The sequence below is a fragment of the Podarcis pityusensis genome, assembly GCF_964106645.2.
Source record: "Podarcis pityusensis genome assembly, chromosome: 1".
Classification (NCBI taxonomy): domain Eukaryota; kingdom Metazoa; phylum Chordata; class Lepidosauria; order Squamata; family Lacertidae; genus Podarcis; species Podarcis pityusensis.
In genome coordinates this window covers 73,804,342-73,824,681 of record NC_138028.1, presented here as the reverse complement: position 1 = coordinate 73,824,681, position 20,340 = coordinate 73,804,342, and the positions used below count along the sequence as shown (strand labels likewise).

Sequence of the window (20,340 nt, the reverse complement as noted above, 5' to 3'; positions counted from 1 at the left end):
TTGGTCACAGAATATTCCGATATAGAGGGCATCCAGAGTACAACCCTCAGAAGTACTGCTATGTATCATTTCCTCATCCTTTTAGAAAAAGAAGAAAACCCCAGAAGATTAGATCGTGAGTTGTTTCAAGACTTGTGTTCCTGCCGGTGGAAAAGATACTATCTAAATCTTGGAGGATGAAGTGTCAAGCATGTTGACATTCAGATACATTCCCTGACATTGACGGCTTGGGTCCCTGAGCAGCATAATTAAATTCACAGCACTATCACAGTGCTGGCTTCTGAAAGGCATCCCTAGCCACTTCTACCCTAGACTGTTTACCTGGAAGGAAAGATGAAATGCTTGCATGAATACCCACCTCCCTGATGCAAACCTGAAGTGTGGCTTCTGCACATACATTATGCATCCAGGAGCAGATTTAGATCCCACACATCCTCCACCCCACAATTTTAATGAAACTGAGTGTTTACTATTGCATATTCCCTCAGGATAAGCATACCCAGACTTTGTCTAGGGACCAAAAGGGCAAGGTTCAGTTCCAATATGCCAGGAAGAGAGATGAACCATCACTACCCCAGTGCAAAATCTGTCATGTTCTAGACTTGCCCAGGTTAGAAATGGAGAGGAAGAACACACAGTTCAAAATAGCAAGGGACAATGACACACACACCCTAGCCTCTGTGACAATACCACCATTACACCCTCCCATCCCAAATACACCACACAACTTGCCATATATAATGAGGCCACAGCAACATCTACTGTGTGAGCCACTGCAGCACAAACCAGAAGACACTAGCAGCAAAGAGCCACGGGCATCCCTGCACACACAAGTTCAGTTCCTGGAATATCACACACTGGTTGCTTTTAGGCTGCTGTTTTCATCCAGCCTAATTTTATTCCTCTGTGGCAGAGGGGGCGGACTTCAAGGTCTCTCTGTTGAATCCTCAGGATTTTTCCAAGGCCATGCCCCACCCTAGCCACACATCTGTTAGAGAGAAAGGTTTGGGAGAGAGATCCTTACTCTCTCGTAGCAGACTTAAGCACAACAGGGATTGCTTCAAGCACATTAAAATGAGGTTAGATTGTCACCTGCCTTCTTCCACCTTTAAACAAACGTTCACCACAAAAATACTTAGGGTAGAATTAATCACAGACACTTAGCTATGCAAATAAATGAATATTTTACTCACAGTTTCCAGAAGTTGCAGCAAGCAAGTCTCCAACCATTGGCAGTAAGGTGAAGAAGTTTAAGTCATTTGGAAAAACGTTCCAAATGACTTAAAAAAGGAAAGAACTTTGTTTCCTTACAAAAAGCATCATGCAATCTTTGGGTTAGCAATGATGCAGACTATAAAATCTCCTTTTGCAGATATTCAGTTCACTTGGTTTTATTTGCAGCTAGGAGCCATTATCTGCATGGAGCCATTATCTGCATGGCTCCTTGTTTGTTCCAGGAAGCACAAAAAAAGAAAAAAGAAAAAAAGTGGTGGGGATAAAAGGCTGCTAAGGAGCAACATGAGCTCAGGACTTAGGTTAAACCTTTCATGCACACAAGTAGGAGTCAGTGACTATATATTACAACAGCATTGTCTTCCCAAGCCACTTCATAGCTGTTCTGCACTAACCTTTAGAGTTTTAGTATGGATGGAATGTGTCCTTGCTCTGTGATAATGCCTCTTGCTTGCCTGGCTGGAGAACAAAGCCACACGTGTGTGAGGTATGTGTGTAGAAACTAGCCTACTGTACAAAAGTAAAATTTACGTCCATTGCTCTGCTCACTTTTTGTCTCTGGCCTTCCTTCCTTCCCACACAGATATTGAAAATAGCAGCTGCCCAGTCTGAACATGTAGAAAAATTCTGTAGGAAAATCAACAGTGGCCATGGAAGGAGGGGTCACTGCAGGAGCAGTCTCAAAGCTTATTGAAATAAGGGTCTCATGATTTATTTTGGCCTGATATAGTGGCACAGAAACACTCTTCAGTTATAGTTGTGCTGCAATGGCGCACCAGACTGCAGCAGAATGAACAGGCGCAGCAGCATTAAGACAGCTACACACAGGTGTCAAACTCCCACCAGGCCTGAGATCTCAATGGGCAGGCCTTTAACAGCTACAGGTTTGCTAATATCAATGGTGATGTCTACCACCTGAGGAACTCTGTCAATGCAGTCAAGCCGCTTGTAAATAGGGAGATTCTCAAGGCCTTTAATCTGTCAGCTCTGAATACATTGATGAACAGATGATGAAAGTTATGTGATTAGCAACATCATGGCTTTAGATAAATTAAATATCAGGGGTGGGGTGGATGTCCTTAGCATGTGGCGAGGGAAGGTTTAAACCATCACTTCTCAGTTATAATACCCTACCTTTCCTGGTAACAGGTGATGTTAGGGAAAAGTTTCAATTTGTGCCAATGGGAGCTCTGCTCCTAATGTAAATTGTCAAGCGAGTTGGTGATTTTCATAATAATAATAATTTATTTATACCCCGCCCATCTGGCTGGGTTTCTCCAGCCACTCTGGGTGGCACCCAAAAGAATATTAAAAACACGATAAAACATCTAACATTAAAAACTTCCCTAACAGGGCTGCCTTCAGATGTCTTCTAAAAGTCAGGTAGTTGTTTATTTCCTTGACATCTGGGAGGGCGTTCCACAGGGTGGGCGCCACTACCAAGAAGGCTCTCTGCCTGGTTCCCTTTAGCCTCACTTCTTGCAGGGAGGGAACCACCAGAAGGCCCTTGGCGCTGGACCTCAGTGTCCGGGCTGAACAATGGGGGTGGAGACGCTCCTTCACCAGTATTGTAGCTGGGGAGGAAGGCATAAAGTTTCCCTCAGGTCTACGTTTCCCCAAAATGATTGCTATATAGCACCATTCATGTTATCTGACTTTTGTGGAATTGACTTAATGGAAACTGTTCTCACTTCATGCCATAATAATAAAGATTGGTGGTGGCAGTCTGAGGCCATATCACCTCAGTGAAAAGCCTTTGGGGGTGGGATGGTGGTGCATGCTGGGAGTGGGTGGAGCCAGTTATTAATATAATCACCTTTCCCGCATAATCACCCTCTCACACAGGCACAAACCACACATTCATCCACACTTACAGATGCACACTTAATACACACACCCTTAACAAACAAAGACAGAGCTTACTTATTGTTTTCTTCCAACCAAGTACAGTGGTACCTTGGGTTACATACGCTTCAGGTTACAGACTCCGCTAACCCTGAAAAATTACCTCGGGTTAAGAACTTTGCTTCAGGATGAGAACAGAAATCGTGCTCCAGCGGTGCAGTGGCAGCAGGAGGCCCCATTAGGCAAAGTGTTACCTCAGGTTAAGAACAGTTTCAGGTTAAGAACGGACCTCCAAAATGAATTAAGTACTTAACCCGAGGTACCACTGTACTTCAAAGCCAGGCTGTTTCCACAGCCTTAGAAAACATTTTATTTAAACCATCTAAGCGAGAGTTAAATTACATGGGAATGGCAGACTGTCATTGTTGAAGTGGAGTCACTGCTGCCTGTTTTGCAAATTTACGGGTTGGAACCTTCGTAAAGAAATAGCTTTGCTTTGTATTATAAACGATGAGAAATCACCCAAACATAATCATATACAGAAATGTATGTAAAATGCAGTGTGTTTAACAGAGAACAATATTGCAATTTTTAAAAGAGTAAAATAACATGGAAAAGTAGTGGGGTGGGCGGGTATTTTACAGAGTCACAATTCTGCTCCAAGCAAAAAGGATATGAAATAAAAAGGAAAGTAGTAGTTCCTCTTATTCTGATTCTATGTGCTCCTAAGGCTAAGAGAGAGTGGCTGGCCCAGATCACCCAGTGAGCTTCATTGGGTTGAGTATGGATTGAATCCCACTCTCCCAGTTCCAAGACCAACAGACTAGCCTCTGCAGGACACTGACTCTCACACAGGATAGCTTAATGTTGTGGTGAGTGCCACCCTCCCCCCTTCATGCCAGTACTATTTTGTAACAACCTTAAAATGCTTTTAATTAGATAAAGAAGATCCCCTTTTAGGTGGGAGTTTCCATCCCTGATAACCAATAGCTGACAATAGCGCGATTGTTAACTCATTTTATCTACTGGATAAAATTTGTCAGAAGCTTAAGCTTTTTCTCAGTAATCATCCAGAGCATTTGATTAACCATTTATGAAAGCACTGCTTAATAATATATTGCTACCTAGGTAAATTATCATTAGTAGAATTTTAATGCACATTATGATTCAAAATCCCCACAAAAGCACCACTTAGTGTCTTTCCTTAATTCCCAGGATTCATCATTTATATTTTCGGCAGAGCAACTTTTTCACCCTGAGTCATCCAGGCAGTATATTTAGCCTAGATTTCAGTTGGACTCAATAGCACATTTGCTGCTTATTATTTTCCCTCCTCTTACCCAATTTGATCATGAGCAGTGTTACACGTAACACAGAATTAGACTTTCTGCAGCTATCATTAACAGACATATGCAGCAGTAAGTTATATATAAGCTCTCTCCTACTTCCAGAAACCTTCAATCACACAGTTCACAATGAGGCGGCAGCAGCCCTACTAATTTTGGCACCCAGTGAGAACAAAACCACACTGGAAATATAAAGAGGTGGAGCATTATTGTGCATCATTGTGACTAATTTATGTTAGCGTTGACAGTAACACAGGAAGTGCCACCCTTTCTGTGTTTATATTTACGATGCAATAGAGGCTAGCATGCCAGCAGTGGCATTGTGAGAACCACACCAAAGACTTGCAGTCTGTTGCCCCATCACTCTCATAGGGCCAATACCCAAGGTATGCCATCTGTTTTACTTATATTAGCAGAGCTGTGGGCACCTTGAATGACAGGTCCAGCTCAGGCTCTCACCTGGGTGACATTCTGAGGCGGGAAAGGGCCACAGTGGCACAGCATTGGATCTGCAATGTAGAAGACCCCTAGCTCCATCTAGGTATCAACAAAACTGTCCACGTTGGATTCTCAATTTACTAATCTTAAATCCAGTCTTCCCCATTTGTACATTGGTTTGTACTTATCCACACAAAAAATTGTACTCATTTGTGTGTGCATTTCTCCTAATATATACTTTTTACCAATATACACGTTTTTGCAAGCAATTTATCTTAATTTTAATGCATTTTTATTCCCCTCCCCAGTAATATATACATAATGTTTCTGCACACTTTCCTCCTAGCATGTGCTTTTGGGGTTCATTTTTAGTGATTGGAGAACTGTACTGCAACATTAAAGGAACTGCAAATTTCGAAGGAACTGCATCTTTCTATTCACAGATTGGTTTGGGAAGTGAAAACTGGCTAAGCTTGCATATTTGAGGGATATATTCTCAGGACCCACTCTAGCTGCAATTGTGATTCATTTTAAACTGTTTTTAGTGCCTAGTTTCAAGTTGCTGTAGCCAGCCCTGGGACCTTCTGGGGAAGGGTAGGTTATTAATCTAATCTAATCTAATCTAAAACAAACAACAACACAATTTTCTCTTTCCCTTATGTTTTTATATGTGTTGGAATCTACTCAGAATAGCTGATATGGGTGGGGTATAAATAATAAAGTTATTCTTCTTCTTCTTTCATAGCTTAGTTCCTGGCATTTCCGGGTAGGACAGGAACAGACACCTGTCTGAAGCCCTGGAGGGTTCCAGTCACAGACAGTGTAAATGATAATGAGGTAGATGGACCAATCCTGTCCAAAGACAAGAAAGCAGTGGTTTTATTGTTATTCCAAATTGATGGAGTAGCCTCTTGTGTGTCTGTCTGTCACTCAGAGTATACACAAACTTCCTTCCCTTGATCTTAACATCACCTAATGTATTCCCATCACACCTCTGGAACAGAGTATTGACAGTCCATGCCTGCATTACAGTCCCACAATGTGCTCATACATATTCACAGCACACTGCCTCACAGTGTTATCCTTGCATGCATATGCATGGGCTGATATTTTTTCTTCAGATCTGATCAATGAAACTAATTGCAGAGTCCAAATTGCTATAAAACAAGGTTAACTCCTAATTGTCAGTTATGCGGTTACATGTCTTCCTTCCTGTTTTATGTCTCTCGCTTCTTTTTGAATGATGAAATAATGTAACGCTCAGTATTCTGAACAGCCGTGTTACAAAAAACTAATTTGGCTAAAGAGACAAAGCTGTGATATATATCGGCCACTCCAACCGCTCTCCATAATCATCACAAGAGTCCGCTGAGTTTTGAAAGCCAGAAACAGGGAAGGATACCAAACCCTGTCTTCCCTAAAAAGGGAAGTCCAGTGACAGAAATGAGCAATACACACAGATGATGCAGGTGAAAATGTAGATTCCTGTCCCACTTCTGCAAGACTTATCAGACCCCATTGGAGAAGCAGCCACTATCCTGGAGATGGGACCTCCCAACAGAAACGCCAGTGCGGCTCATCTGGACGGGGCAGGGAAGTGGCAACTTTTAGGGCTGTGAAGGTGAAGCAGATGGAGTGCCAGATTGGCTTTATCAGTGCATCTGCACAGCGCCAACCTTGCTACTGTCCTACCCCCACACCTTTGCTCCTGGCCTATTGCATGGGCCAGATGTATCTTTTAAGATTAGAGAGACTAGATAAGAAAGGTTAGGTGAGCAGGCACCAGGGACACAGTGGATCCAGTGGCGGACCCATATTTGTGATATTGATTTGAGATTCCTGCCCTGCACAGGGTTGGACTAGAGGACCCTCAGGAACCCTACCAATTCTATCATTCTATGATCAGCTGACTCTCAATTTTGTTGTTGTTGTTTAGTCATTTAGTCATGTCAGACTCTTCGTGACCCCATGGACCAGAGCACGCCAGGCACTCCTGTCTTCAACTGCCTCCCGCAGTTTGGTCAAACTCATGTTGGTAGCTTTGAGAACACTGTCCAACCATCTCGTCCTCTGTCGTCCCCTTCTCCTGGTGCCCTCAATCTTTCCCAACGCCAGGGTCTTTTCCAAATCCACCTGCATTTTGTTTTTTTAGCAACCGCTGCATCTTATTGACATCTTTACTGCTTGTTTTAATAAGGTGGAACTAGATTTTTCAAATAGTTAATTTGTTGCATTTTATATGGCGGTCATGTGAGGATGTTGGTCCTGAAAGGTGGGCTGGAAATATTTTTTATAAACAAATGCATTTTGCTGTGAGTGGGCATCTCTTCTTTGCAGTGCTATTTTTCTAGAAAAAGAGGTGCCAGAACTCATGATGATGCCTCCCTTGTTCTCTTGGAATAGCAATGGCACTTACCTGAGAGAGTTCAGGCAAGTTCAGGGTGAAAAAAGCCCGGCTTCTTAGAACCATTGATTGCACAAAACTGGAGCCAAAAATATCAGGCTCTTATCAGGGGGGGGGGGGGGATGGGCACACAATCTTGCTCCAGTCTTGTGCAATCAATGGTTCTAATCCTGGAGCAAGATCACTGCACTATTGGTCGCCATATTAAACAACATTTGACTAGCAGTGCGTGCTACTGCTTTGCAATGCATTTCAATTTGGGAAAGAATAGCCACTACAAGAATTGGGGGCAGGGGGAACTAAAGCAAAAATTTAACACATTGATTGATGCAAGCAGGAAGTGGTAATCACGGACTGTGTGTCATTCATCACTAATTTGATGCTACAGCTTGTCTCTCTGGCGGAAACTATGCCTCCTGACCCGTTGGACAGCTCCTGAGACTCATTGAGCTTCTAGTGATAAAGGTGACACATACAGTGGGTTATGGAAAAGGTGGATTTAGGGTATCACGGCCAGTTTGGTCATCCTGGGCGCTGAGCCTTCAAGGCACTGCAGCAGGTGCTGCAGCTATGACACCCAATGGAACACGAGAGGCGGGGGGTGCCTGGAGGATTTTGGCATTGCACAGGGCACCACTGAAATTTGAACACGCCAAGGTCCATCACTGGTTATGGCGGCCTGGAAACTCCTGCTTGCTGGGCCTACAGCATCTACCTCCCAGGAGATTGTCTGGGAAGCCTGGGAGCAGGACACTTTCCACAGAGGTGTCATCCCCAACTCAGTTGGGACAGACCTACACATGGCTCAGAAAGGACTGAAGTGGCACCACATGAAGGTGTGAGGGGAAATATGTAGACTGTGTGCTCCATGGAGCAGCCAAGATGAATGTACTGTTTGTAGAGCCACTTTGAGGTATTTTGGGATAGGGAGAGCATGATATAAATGATATAAATGAAATGGCAGTATCAAAGAACATGGCAACGGAGATGGAGGCTTTTATTTTAAAAAATAAAATACCCAAGCTTCACTGGAATGGGGATATCAACAATTTGATGACTCTTGATGGCTCCTGTATCATGGCTGTTTTTGCCACTGCTATTCAAAAATGTACAGTGCTCATTTTTGCAGTACAGTGGTACCTCGGGTTAAGAACTTAATTTGTTCCGGAGGTCCATTGTTAACCTGAAACTGTTCCTAACCTGAAGCACCACTTTAGCTAACGGGGACTCCTGCTGCCGCTGTGCCGCCACTGCACAATTTCTATTCTCATCCTGAAGCAAAGTTCTTAACCCGAGGTACTACTTCTGGGTTAGCGGAGTCTGTAACCTGAAGAGTCTGTAACCTGAAGCATCTGTAACCCGAGGTACCACTGTATCTTTGAAAGAGGCATTCCTCAGGCAACAGTGGTGTAGATAATCAAAGACATAAACTATGGCCCAGAATTCCCAAATGCATATAATGATTAAAACAGAGGCAGGCTAGGAGCAATGGAAAGGCCAGAAGCAGAAGGCTATGGGTAGGGTGGTTGTCTGCCGAAGAGGACAGGGCTTCTGCAGTGTTTGTGGTTGTGTGCTATTAAAGGTGCAGAAGACCTCTCTTCTTTTGGATCTAGCCACCCTTTCTGGAATTGAGATTAGAGCCCAAAGGCCATGAGTCTCTCCTTAGGGACATCTAGACAGAGAGACCTGGAGCCTACTCAGCTCCAGACAATAAGAATCACAGAATGGGAGAAAACCAACTCATTCTATTGGGCAACAGACAACCAAAATGAGCCAACCAGTGTCTTCACAAGTATAATATACAAAGAAACTCCCAGGCGTCTGGAATACACAAAATAGTAATGTGCACCTCAGAAGCCCGGGAGTGCCCTGGTGAGCAAAAAACACCCAGAACAGTCCACAGTGATTTGCCACATAGGTGTCCATTGCTAAACGAAGGATGCTTGTCTCTCAGATACATACTCCCCCATTTCCAAAGACTATAGTCACTTGGAAAAGTCTCCCCCTCCACCACATCAGGAGATAAAATATTAATGTTTCAAAAAAACTACTCCAAAGTCACAGCTTCTCACATGGTTAGTTTTAGCAGTGGAAGGAGCGCTTGCTCCAAACTTAAAATATTCAACAGCACTTCTGAGAAGCAGGCAGGTCTTCAGGTTCAACTGCAGGTTTTGTTAGACAGCTACTGCAGTCTGAAAAAGCTGCATTCCTTGAAGCTTCTCCAGAGTTCCCTTTTGGGGGAGGCATATATAGGGGGGTGACCCATTAATCCCCTAGGTAGCAATACTTTTTGATGTCACTTCCATAAGACTTCATGAGGAGAACTGTTTGCAAGTAATTTAGGTGCAATGCAGTATCCTGTCCCTTTAAGCACAGCACACTCCCCAGGCTGGTAAAAGTAAAAGCTCTGTCTCTCCTCCTCCCTTTCTTATACTGCCCTATTTCTACTCATCTGGAAATCTAATCCTTGCTATACAACTGATAGCAAAAGCACCCCCAGCCAAAAGCCCCCTCCAACTTCAAATGAAGTTATCCCCCAAATGAATTCAAATTAAGCATCAGGGTTCCCTCCCTGCCTCCCTATCATGTAGGAGTTCCAGGGGAGGGACGGAGGAAAAGGCTACAAAATTTTTCAAAACTGGCATCTTGCAGATAAGCCTTCAGATCAGGAAGGATCTTGCAGCAAAGGAATTTGCCAGAGGAAGAGCCAAATGCCACGTTCAAACTCATCCAATTGCAATAGCAATCCAATCTCAGTGACAACCAGGAACATCTTTGCAGTTAAGCAGCGACGGCTGAAGCTGCATGTTTAATTGAGGGTTTCGGCAAATCATCCTCAGATAGCATGGCATGCAGAGAGATATTCTCTTAATATACTCACTGTGCAGCAAGGCATGAGTGCCGCGTTGGTCTCCAAGCAATCCTTTCACAGCCTTAGGCAGAGTAACCTGCTTTTCCTTCCCATCTCAGGCAATCCAGCATTACTGGAAAGCTGCCAGAGAAGAACTGATTCATCAGCCAATAAAATTGTCCAAAGCTGCCATTCCACAGGAGACTGTGCCTCTCTCCTGCTCTGGCTGCGGACGCAGGCATTAGCCAATAAGGAAAATCAGCACCAGAAAGTGCAAGGGGGAGCATTGCATGCTGCCTGGGTACCCTACAAAGGTGAGAATTTGCACCTCCGCTCCATCCACCTGTGGTCTTGCACACAGCAGACCTGGGTGGAGAAATGTGAGCTCTATGTGACTTTCCAGCATAGGCGAAGGTCTTAGCTTCTGGGGATGTGGAAAGTGAAAACAGGAAGTATAGGTTCATCATGAAACAGTGTGAAGATCAGGAACAAAGATTTCACTCCAGGGGATGCTGGCGTTGAGTTGAAAATGGAGGGCCTCCCAAATTGACGTGTGTTGCTAAAAGGGGCCACAGATGTGTGGAAACTGCTTTGAGGGTCTTTCTTACATTCAAGTGGTATACAAATCTGATGAAATAAAGAACTACAATAATAATCATGACAGTCTTCCCTGTTCAGGCAAACAAAATGCACCCCAGAAACCCCAATGAGCAAGGGCAAAGGGCAAGGTTGGCCCAAGTCATTTTGGCACCTGGGGTGACCCACAAAATAGCATCCGCCTCCCACCATAGCTCAGTCAGTAAAGCAGGCATAGGCAAACTCCAGCCCTCCAGATGTTTGGGACTACAATTCCCATCACCCCTAGCCAACAGGACCAGTGCTCAGGGATGATGGGAATTGTAGTCCCAAAACATCTGGAGGGCCGGGGTTTGCCTGTGCCTGCAGTCGCGCATGAGACTTTTGATCTCAGGGTCATGAGTTTGAGCCCTTGTTGAGTTGAGTGAAGATCTCCATCAGAAAATGGTGAGGAATCCAATTAAGTTCAACCCTACTCCTTGAAGTAGGAATCAAAGGCTGTGGTGGTGGGGCAGGGAAGCAGTCCACTCTGAATCATGCTGGGAGTTTGCAGATCCCCAGAAGACTCCAGAAGGCACAGTCCCTGCCATTTCCTTCCTCGAAGTGGCAGGAGATGAGCCGTGCCTCCTGTTTGCTGAGAGGAGGCAGGTCCAGCCTGTGAGTGTGCCACAGCTGTTGCTGACACTGCGGTAGCTGCAGTGGTTGATGCATTCATTGGCGGCTGGATCTGCTGCCCCATAGATCCTGCCACCTAAGGCAGGCACCTCACTTTTTCTTATGGGTGGGCTGGCCCTAGCAAAGGGTTATGGGGGCACATTATCAGATTGCATGACGAAATAGCTATATTGTTTGGAGGTTCTAGCAGGGGAGCGCAGCTATCGTATACCCTTGACCGAAGAACAGTACACTCCTTCTATCTGGGATGGTCGTCCTCTTCCACCGAGCGCGCAGCTTCGGGAGGGACGCACATGGAGCGGTGAGGGAGGAAGGGGACACCCACCTAGCCAGCCAGATCAGCCGAATCAACCCTGGCAATCAATGGGGTGACAGATGTCGCAGCCAGATCGCCCTCACATCCACGAAATAGCTATATTGGACTGGATTCAACTCATTAGTCCTGCCAGCAGAAGCCCACAGAAGAACTTCCAGTAGTGCAATAGGGTTTTCCTCCCTCTTTTCCTCCTGTGCCTCCCATACCCCCTAAGTTGGCTCTGGGGGTCAGAACTCCTAGAAGAGTGCACTGGGGGAAGGAGAGGGGCGATCATTCCACCAGGCAAGCAAAGACGCTTGTGCAATCTGTCTAGCGGTATGTTGAATTCCTCCCAGTGGCAGCTACATGCAAAACGTAATCTCACACTGCTGCTAGACAGGCATTCATATACTTCCTTATATTCCCCATGGCTCTAGTTAACTACCAGCAACCAGGCTCATCCATTTGGAACTAAGGGTAAAGCCTTCCAAGGCAAACAATGTGATTCTCCAAGACAGGCTCAAGTCACAGAGGTGTTGATTACAAAACGGAAATGCTGTTGCAATCTGTGGCATCTCTTCCCCATTTTGAATGAAGCTGTGATACCTTTCTCATCTTTATTCTCAATTACAAGCCCTGCACTCCTACTGGGCAATGAGATTCAGAGCTGTTAGCTCATCGCTTGACTGCTGGAATCTAGGCTTTATCATTTGCACACTGAAATGGCTACTTAGGATGGATGTTACACATGCCACTTGAATGCTTCTGAGCTTCTCTCCTGCTGATGATGTGAAAGGAAGAAAGGAAATTTTAAATGTGCCTGTGTACCATTTTTTAAATGTGTCAATGATATTGCAGAAGCATGTTTTTTAGAACGGCACTTCAACTTTCCTGCGGTTTTCGTGTCACCTGTGAACAGATGCATGCCATCTGAGGTGCATATCTAGCCTTGTACTCATTTCTTCCATATGCAGATTCAGGAATGGATCCATGCACTGCTTATCCTCTCTTCTGTATATGTGCGTGTGCTTGTATGCACAGGTGAGGCAGCAAGGTGGTAAACACAGGAAATATTAGTCGGCTTCCTAAAGATAAGAATTCCTTTCAGCTTGTCTGCATCTGGTGAGGTGGATAAAGGGAGAGGAAACTCTAAACAGTTCCACCCGTGACAGGAATACACCTTTATCAGTTTCTTCTCCTTGCCTCCACAGGGGCTCCGCAAAAGATACCAGACAGCATGGACAGACTATCTTTGAACTTCCAGAGAAAAGGAGGGGGCAGCCCCAAGGTGGAAAAGGAAGCTCCCTCAGTAGCTGACAAGTCTCCACGCTTGCAAAGATGGTTACTTGCTGAAGACCCAATGGTTAGTCTGCCAGTCTCTTGTTTTACTGGGTCATGATGATTATAGTTTACAGAAACCAAGTAAAACAACACATAAATAAGAGGTGGATCAAATCCATCTTTGGCTGTTGGAACAATCCATTAACTGTGGCCAACAGTACCTAATAACATTTCAGTACAGGAGATGGGGGAAGAGGAAGAAGAGGAAGCTGTAGGCAGACAGGTGAGCTGACAGCACAGGTGTCTGTTGGCTGTAGCAATGCTGATGATCCTACATCCACGTATTACAGTGGGAGCTAACCAGATTTCTGCTGGTTGAAGCTGGCCTGGCTTTACTTGTGTTAGCATGGGTTAGGGTTATGAAGATCCGGGCCCAGAAGAGCACCTAACTATTCTAATTATACACAGACCACTTCAGTGCTGTGTAGCTAGACAGCAGATGGGCGGAAGGGATGGCAGCAGGGTAAACTGCTGCAGAAGTGGGACAGGAGTCCCTTGGGATGAAGAAGACCCAACTAGGAATACAACGTTAGCACTGAGCAGGTGACCTGATCACTGCACCATCAGGGAAAACTAGTGCTATAACTACTTCTCTTTGACTATCTACAGCTGGTACTTTTCATTAATATCATGCCTGGTGGCATTCTGACTGATTTAGCTATGCATATTGGACATTTGAACTTGGTTTCAAATGGACCATGCAGTTCTAGTGGGGCTAAAGCAAAGGTGGGGGAACCTGTGGCCCTCCAGATGATGCTGGCCTCCAACTCCCATCAGCAACCAGCCAAGGTGGCCAATGGTCAGGAATGATGAGAGTTGTAGTCTAAAACCATCTGAAGATCCACCACTTCCTATGCCCTGTGACAGGGTGCAAATAAGCAGCAGCAAATGAAACAACTAAAGACATCTATTCAGCAACCAAAATACATACAGATAAACCACATAGCTGCTTGATTTGTAAAAACAGATGGGCCTTCCATCTTCTTCATAAAGCAGTTTGCAAGAACATGCATCACTCCATAGAATAACATGTGGGTGTTTGTATGCTTTCTCTCTCTCTCTCTCTCTCTCTCTCTCTCTCCCTCCCCCCCCAACTGAGGGCACAGATTTTTTTAAAGATTGTTTAAGGATTGAGATTTAAGTACTTGAAGCTGCCCTGGAATGAGATAAATGGAAGGGGAGTTGATTAAATTACCACGGACCACAGAGGAAGAACATACACTGAAACATATTGCGTCAATGTTTTATTTAGTTATTTTTATGTCATTGAAAAGACAATCAGACAATTAAAATTAAGGACAGTATGCAGCAAACATCTGTACAATGAATGAAACACTGAACATTGTACATCATTTGAACACACAATTATAACAGCAACAGCTGATGCACAAAGAATACTCTCTTTTCAAAATCATGCCTTGCCTGGAAATTAAAAATAGAATAAAAAACAAGGAGACTGGCAAGCATCCAAAGAAGGGGGGTGCATGGGGGATTTTGCTTGATGTGGGCATTACAGCAGGTTCCATTGTCCAAGAGACTAGTTGCTTTTTAAACTTAATGACAACTTCTCTCTTTGGCAGTGGTGAAAACAGCAAACAAGCAAGCTTCTTGCCTGCATGAACTGTTCTCTCCTTCCTTTGAATCCTGATCCATAGGTTATTACTCCCAAGTTTTAAGGCTTAAAAAAGGATGATTTGAACACTCCAAGCAACATAATTTTGCACTCTGAGGTGTTTTTATAACTTCAAAGCATAGATCAAAAGGAAATTATATAACAAGCAGACCAGTGAGAAACTATTCCGATTCAAGCCAGTTTCGATATGTACCCTGCTGGACTGTCTCTGCAGTCAGCAAAGGAGACAGACCAAGGCATTTTGGTGTCTGAACCCCCACCTGAAAAAAAATAACAACCCAACAGTGGTAAAAAGAATAAGCCAAATAATTGACAAGTTAGCTGCCCTTTGCTGCTGCCCCAGATGAGCTTCTACACTCTGACTAAGAGGAAGCTCAGACCTGTCGGCAAAACAAATGCTTAGGATGGGCTAGCATAATACATCCACAGACCATTGTGTTATGTTCCCGTTACAGGCAGGTAATCAAGTGCAAATGTTTAGGGCTAAGTTTTTACAGCATGAACTAAAACAGCACCCCCTCCCTCTCTCTCTCACACACAGATGGCTTATGAAAATGATGTGCACTCAGTTAGTTAGGCAATTTTAGGCTCTGGACTGAATAGTCCTCTTTAGATAGTAATATGCTGAAAATGAGGCAATCCAACGCTGCTACTTTTGGGGGCCTCCCTGCTCGTTCTGCTGAGTCCTGAGCTCCAAAGTCCTGCCCTAACAGCCCCATTGATTGCAGCTAGTAATGAAGGCTAGACTGCCTCTGGCCAAACCCTATGAAGCAGGCATAGGCAAACTCGGCCCTCGAGATGTTTTGGGACTACAACTCCCATCATCCCTAGCTAACAGATCCCTAGTGGTCAGGGATGATGGGAGCTGTAGTCCCAAAACATCTGGAGGGCTGCGTTTGCCTATGCCTGCTATAAACTTATCACTGGGCACAGTTGTACCCTGATGAAGATGCCTATCAGGAGTTACATTATTTTAGTAGCATCCATCAACATCTTCATGAGGTAGGGTGAATGAGCTGCAAGGGATTAACTGAAAGGAAGAGAAAGAATCTAAGCCAGGGGTGAGGAAACCTGTTGCCTTCCAGACATTGCTGAACTGCAGCTTATGATCCCTCGCAGGGGCTGATTAGGAGCTGTAATTCAGCCATATCTGGAGGGTAACACCACCTTTGAACAAGGCAAAGAGCATGCAGCTCCTATGCTTCCCCCTATTTTCTTTGCCCAAGTCCTACACCCCCATAATGAGTGGAGCCTAAGTGAAATTTAATTACCTTTGAACCCTGTGCCTATGATCCTGCAACTTTTAATTGATCTAATGTTTTCAACCAGCACAAATTTTAGGCATGTAGGGCTGGATCCTGATTAGCAGAACTCTACCTGTAGGATATTCTGCTGAAGAAAGGGAAAGATGACTTTTGATTGTTCTCATCCTACTATAGCTCCTCTGTGTCCCCATCCCCAACTACACTGCAGGATTGGGAGACATTTCAGGTCGGTGTGGAAGGTGTCACTGAAAAGCACAGGGAAAGATATTTGTAGAAAAACACTCCTCACTTCCTTCAGTGGGAGTCTGCACTGGATCTCAGTCCATTCTGTCCACAGGAAAGGGCAAGTCCAGATTCCCCTCATCATTCTTAAGAATATTTGCATTGCCTTGAAAGGATGCCATTTATTTTAACAGGAAACAAGACATACATTCTGGTAACTTTTCAGACACAGCAGTCATTTATGGTAGACAGGCACTTTGTAAAAAGAAAAAAGAAAAAAACCCAATAGGCCAGTTTTGGTCTGAGACCCCATTTTGTAAGGAGAGTTCACAAGTGCAATTATTTGCATGCTAACTGTATTTATGTCAAGATGCACAAAGACTGCTAGCATCAATTATGGCATGATTAGGATCGTTGCTTATTACGTTAGACAAATCTTGTGCAAAACCTCTTCCTGGATAATGATCTACAGAGACAACAACAAGGGTTTATTGGCTCTCCCCCAAAATCAAGCAGGATTTCACTTCCACTATGTAGAAGACCCCTGCACTGGAATGTGGCACATATGAAACAGATTAATCTATATTTTAGTGGGGCCCCTTTTTCAACCTTTTAAAAATATGCATATATTTGGTCCAACCACCAACATCCAAATGTCATTCTACCTAAGGCATAGATATAAAAAGCCACCAATCATAGACTTTGGTAGGAGAAGAACTGTATTAGCAACCATTTCCCCATTTTTGAGCTATTGGTTTCCAAAAGATTTTGCCCCACCGGCAGAATTTTAAATATTCCAGAGCCATGGAGTGCGGCTTACCGTATACCCTTCAGCACCCTAATCCCCTCAAGCATATTGCCTGCTCTGCACAAGCTCAATGCAATTCAAAGGGTTTTTGCACCAAAGAAAGTTGAGGAGTGGAGCCCAGAACGCTCCAATACTTTACAGATAGCTCTATAACACACTCAAGAGATAATACCAGTTCCTAATGCTGCCAGCGCATTGACTAAAAGAATAATGAACCACAACCCCTCCCACTTCCCACGCCACAAGTCCTTCATTAAGAATACCTTCATAATTTCACCATCAGTGTACCAACACAATTAATTTAATGGAGAACCCTTCAATTTTCATTAATCGTATCCATTACAACTACAGCAGCATAATACAAACAAACAAATAAACCAAAAGGTAGAGCAATTATATATCTTTGATACAACAACATTAAAAATATATACCTCAGTTTTAACTGGCTAAAACATATTCTGCAGCTGAAAGAATCAGTAGATCTTTAGAACATTTACTTTTTAGGGAAACAGAGCAAAGTCAATGGACCTTCCTGGGATCACTCTGCCATAGGAGTTCTTCAGTTTTCCACAAACGACACATTTAAGAACATTAAACCACAGAACAACTAAGAAGAGATACTGAACCTGAGTAAAACTCTATGGAAATAGAGGCAAGCGTTCATTCAGTAAATCAAATATTAAATATTGCACTTTTAAATAAATCCTTATCACATACGAGAACATAAAATTTTCAACCTGGATAGGGTGGGTCCTTCATTCCCCCCCCCCTTCCCACCGACAAAGACACAACACCAACACCAACACACAACGAAAACAAGTTAAAGCTCAGATTGAGACATAGCCCTCCTCTTCCGTGAATGACACCACTAAAGGCCATCCCTCAAGACCAACTGAGGAGATAAGCTATCAAGTGATAACCGCAACATTTGGATTAACTGCTAACTAGACAGTGGGCACTCAATGAGTTCCCAGTGAGATGGGTTGTAACTACACAGAGAAGCAGCTGCCTCCCTCCTATCTACACACGTTGAAGGCAGCACCACTACTCTCCTGAAACTGTTGTGAAACCTGAGGGCCTGTGTGGTAATGCTGGATTTAGTGGAGCCGACACACAACTGCCTCTCCACGCAGCTCAGTCCGCCCTGTCAAGTGTTTATGTAGCCAGTGTGTACTTTAACAATCCTGCTTCCACAATACATTGATGGGCTTGTATTTACATGATTGAAAGCTAGGCAAAACATCTTCTATGTTCAATAATTGCTTTGAAATTAGCATATTCCACAAAACTAATGGGGGGAATACTCATATTGAAGATTTGCTATTTCTTTTTTTACGTGCTTGATGCCCTTTTGTTCCACTGGCAGTTGCCACTTCATTCCTTCCCCATTTTCCTTCACTTTGCCCTCACTGACCTCAGCCACCTTTCTTCTCATTCAAGTTTAGATTGGTTTAGGGAGTCACATGTTTACAGGCATGTCAGAAGTAGAATCGTGACATCAGACAATGACATCTTCAGCTCACCAGATTCATTGGCAGTGAGTGAAAATGGGACTATGGACAGTGAGGTGAAGGAAAAGGAAGTTTCAGGCACAGACAAAGGCACAAATGGGTTCTGAAGAGCACTGAAAGTGCGTGAATATGCTTACAACTGGTATTAACAGATTTTAGAAGTGGGAAGTACTAATCTCGATGCATGAATACAAAGCTAAACAAGTTTCAGCTAAACCATATAAGAAGGCTCCATTCCACAGTTTAATACAGTTTTATACAGCCAAGGTGTCACACGATTGCTCCAGCCCTCACACGATCAAGTGAATTACCTCTAGGGAAAAGTCTCTGCAGACTGCAGTAAAATACAAAGAAAGGGTTGCCACCTCCATGAAGGAAGAATCAACAAAGCTATTCCAAATGAGAATTGATATTGATATTATTTAAATGTTATATTTCAACCAAGAATTTCAATACAAAAATATAGGACTCTGATCATTTTGTCTATAGCAAAACAGCTAGAAAAAGGCACAAGTACATAATAAAATATCCTATTTGCTGATTTTTGTGTTCCCGTTTTAAATAAAACAAAAAGAACTTGAGCAGTCACTGATAACGTAGGTCTCTGTTGGCGAAAAGCCAATGTACATACAAACATCTCTGGAACAGTGACCCTCAAACCTGATTTTAAGTATCTGCGTCATTTATTATTTCTGAAGTTCAAAAAGGGATCCCGTCATTTATTCAGTGATAATACACCAATCATGTGATGCTTCTTCACCTTCTTCAAATTCATCTGTAAAATACAGTGTATTTTCCCTTTAACACTATTGTAGAAACTACAGTTCCCATTGCCATTTTTAAAAATGTGTACATCTTCAGTTATTCTTTTTTAAAAAGTGAAAAAAGTCTCTGTATAGAAAGACATACAAAAACAGTGCATATTTCCTCACTTATGTAAAAGGCAGAAGTGGGAGGCTTGTCGTTCCCTTGCAGTTATGCATGGTAGCCATTTGCCTTCCCAATGTGTGGCAAGGGTGTGAAGTTCTCATAGATTGCCATGGCATTTGTGTTTTGATAGATAAGGTCTGTTTTCTTATCTTTCTGGGATTTGATAATGTCCAAAACACACTGGTTTAGGAAGACATACTGGTCCTAAAGGAGAGAGATAATAACAATAACATTAATAATGAATATGTAGCATAGATTTCATATGATGAATCATTTTTAAGAGAGATTATGCCCATTACTGCAGTCAACAACTGCAATGCATCCATACACCTTGGGCTTCTCCACTGCCATTTCATTATATGAAAGAAAAGGGAAAAAATCTCGCAGTTTTAAAACATCTGCCTCTTCCTGCCCATATAGAAAGTGACTGCAAGAAAGGCATTTCTTTTTTCCCAGCATTTAAAAGAAATCAACAACAGTGGCCCTCAAGGTGAGCAATAGGAACAGAAACTGAAATAACGGTGCAAGGTTAATTGTTCAGAAATTTAGGTCTGGTGTCTGCAGTTGCATCTCCAGGTTATCAAAAGAAATATTAAATCAACTGGAACAATGCTGAAAGCTGGTGACAACATTACTTGCTATGCCATGTGTAGGTCATTGATTTACATGCTTAGAATAGCATCCTGCCCATACCTCTGTTTGCACCATTAAAGACCGATGCATTCGAAGCTCATATACAGCACCGTACACATCAACAGTGTTCTCCATCTCCATTTGATGGATCAAATGGTCAATTGCAATGAATGTCCCCGTCCTTCCGACACCAGCACTGTAAGAAAAAACAATTGCATATGTATTTAATGGCTTTGTGCTTGCCTTCAGTTAAGCCCTAAATCCTTGTTTATATCTCGGTTTAAGGATCACTTAACACAGCATAATTATCTTCCTTCTGTGAAAGAAAGAAAAA

The 20,340-nt window shown here is 43.4% G+C and overlaps 1 protein-coding gene across 1 annotated transcript in view; it reads right to left on the bottom strand.

The window, feature by feature from the left end:
* Window positions 1–14,235: 14,235 nt before the first annotated feature.
* Window positions 14,236–20,340, bottom strand: part of PTPRJ (protein tyrosine phosphatase receptor type J) — an 80,673-nt gene continuing 74,568 nt past the window's right edge. The window contains exons 23-24 of the mRNA XM_081000076.1: window positions 20,067–20,202; window positions 14,236–19,577 (exon numbers count right to left, since the gene is read on the bottom strand). Of these exons, the coding sequence (XP_080856202.1) occupies window positions 19,419–19,577; window positions 20,067–20,202 (295 nt within the window). The 3' untranslated portion in view covers window positions 14,236–19,418. The remainder of the gene's footprint in view (window positions 19,578–20,066; window positions 20,203–20,340) is intronic.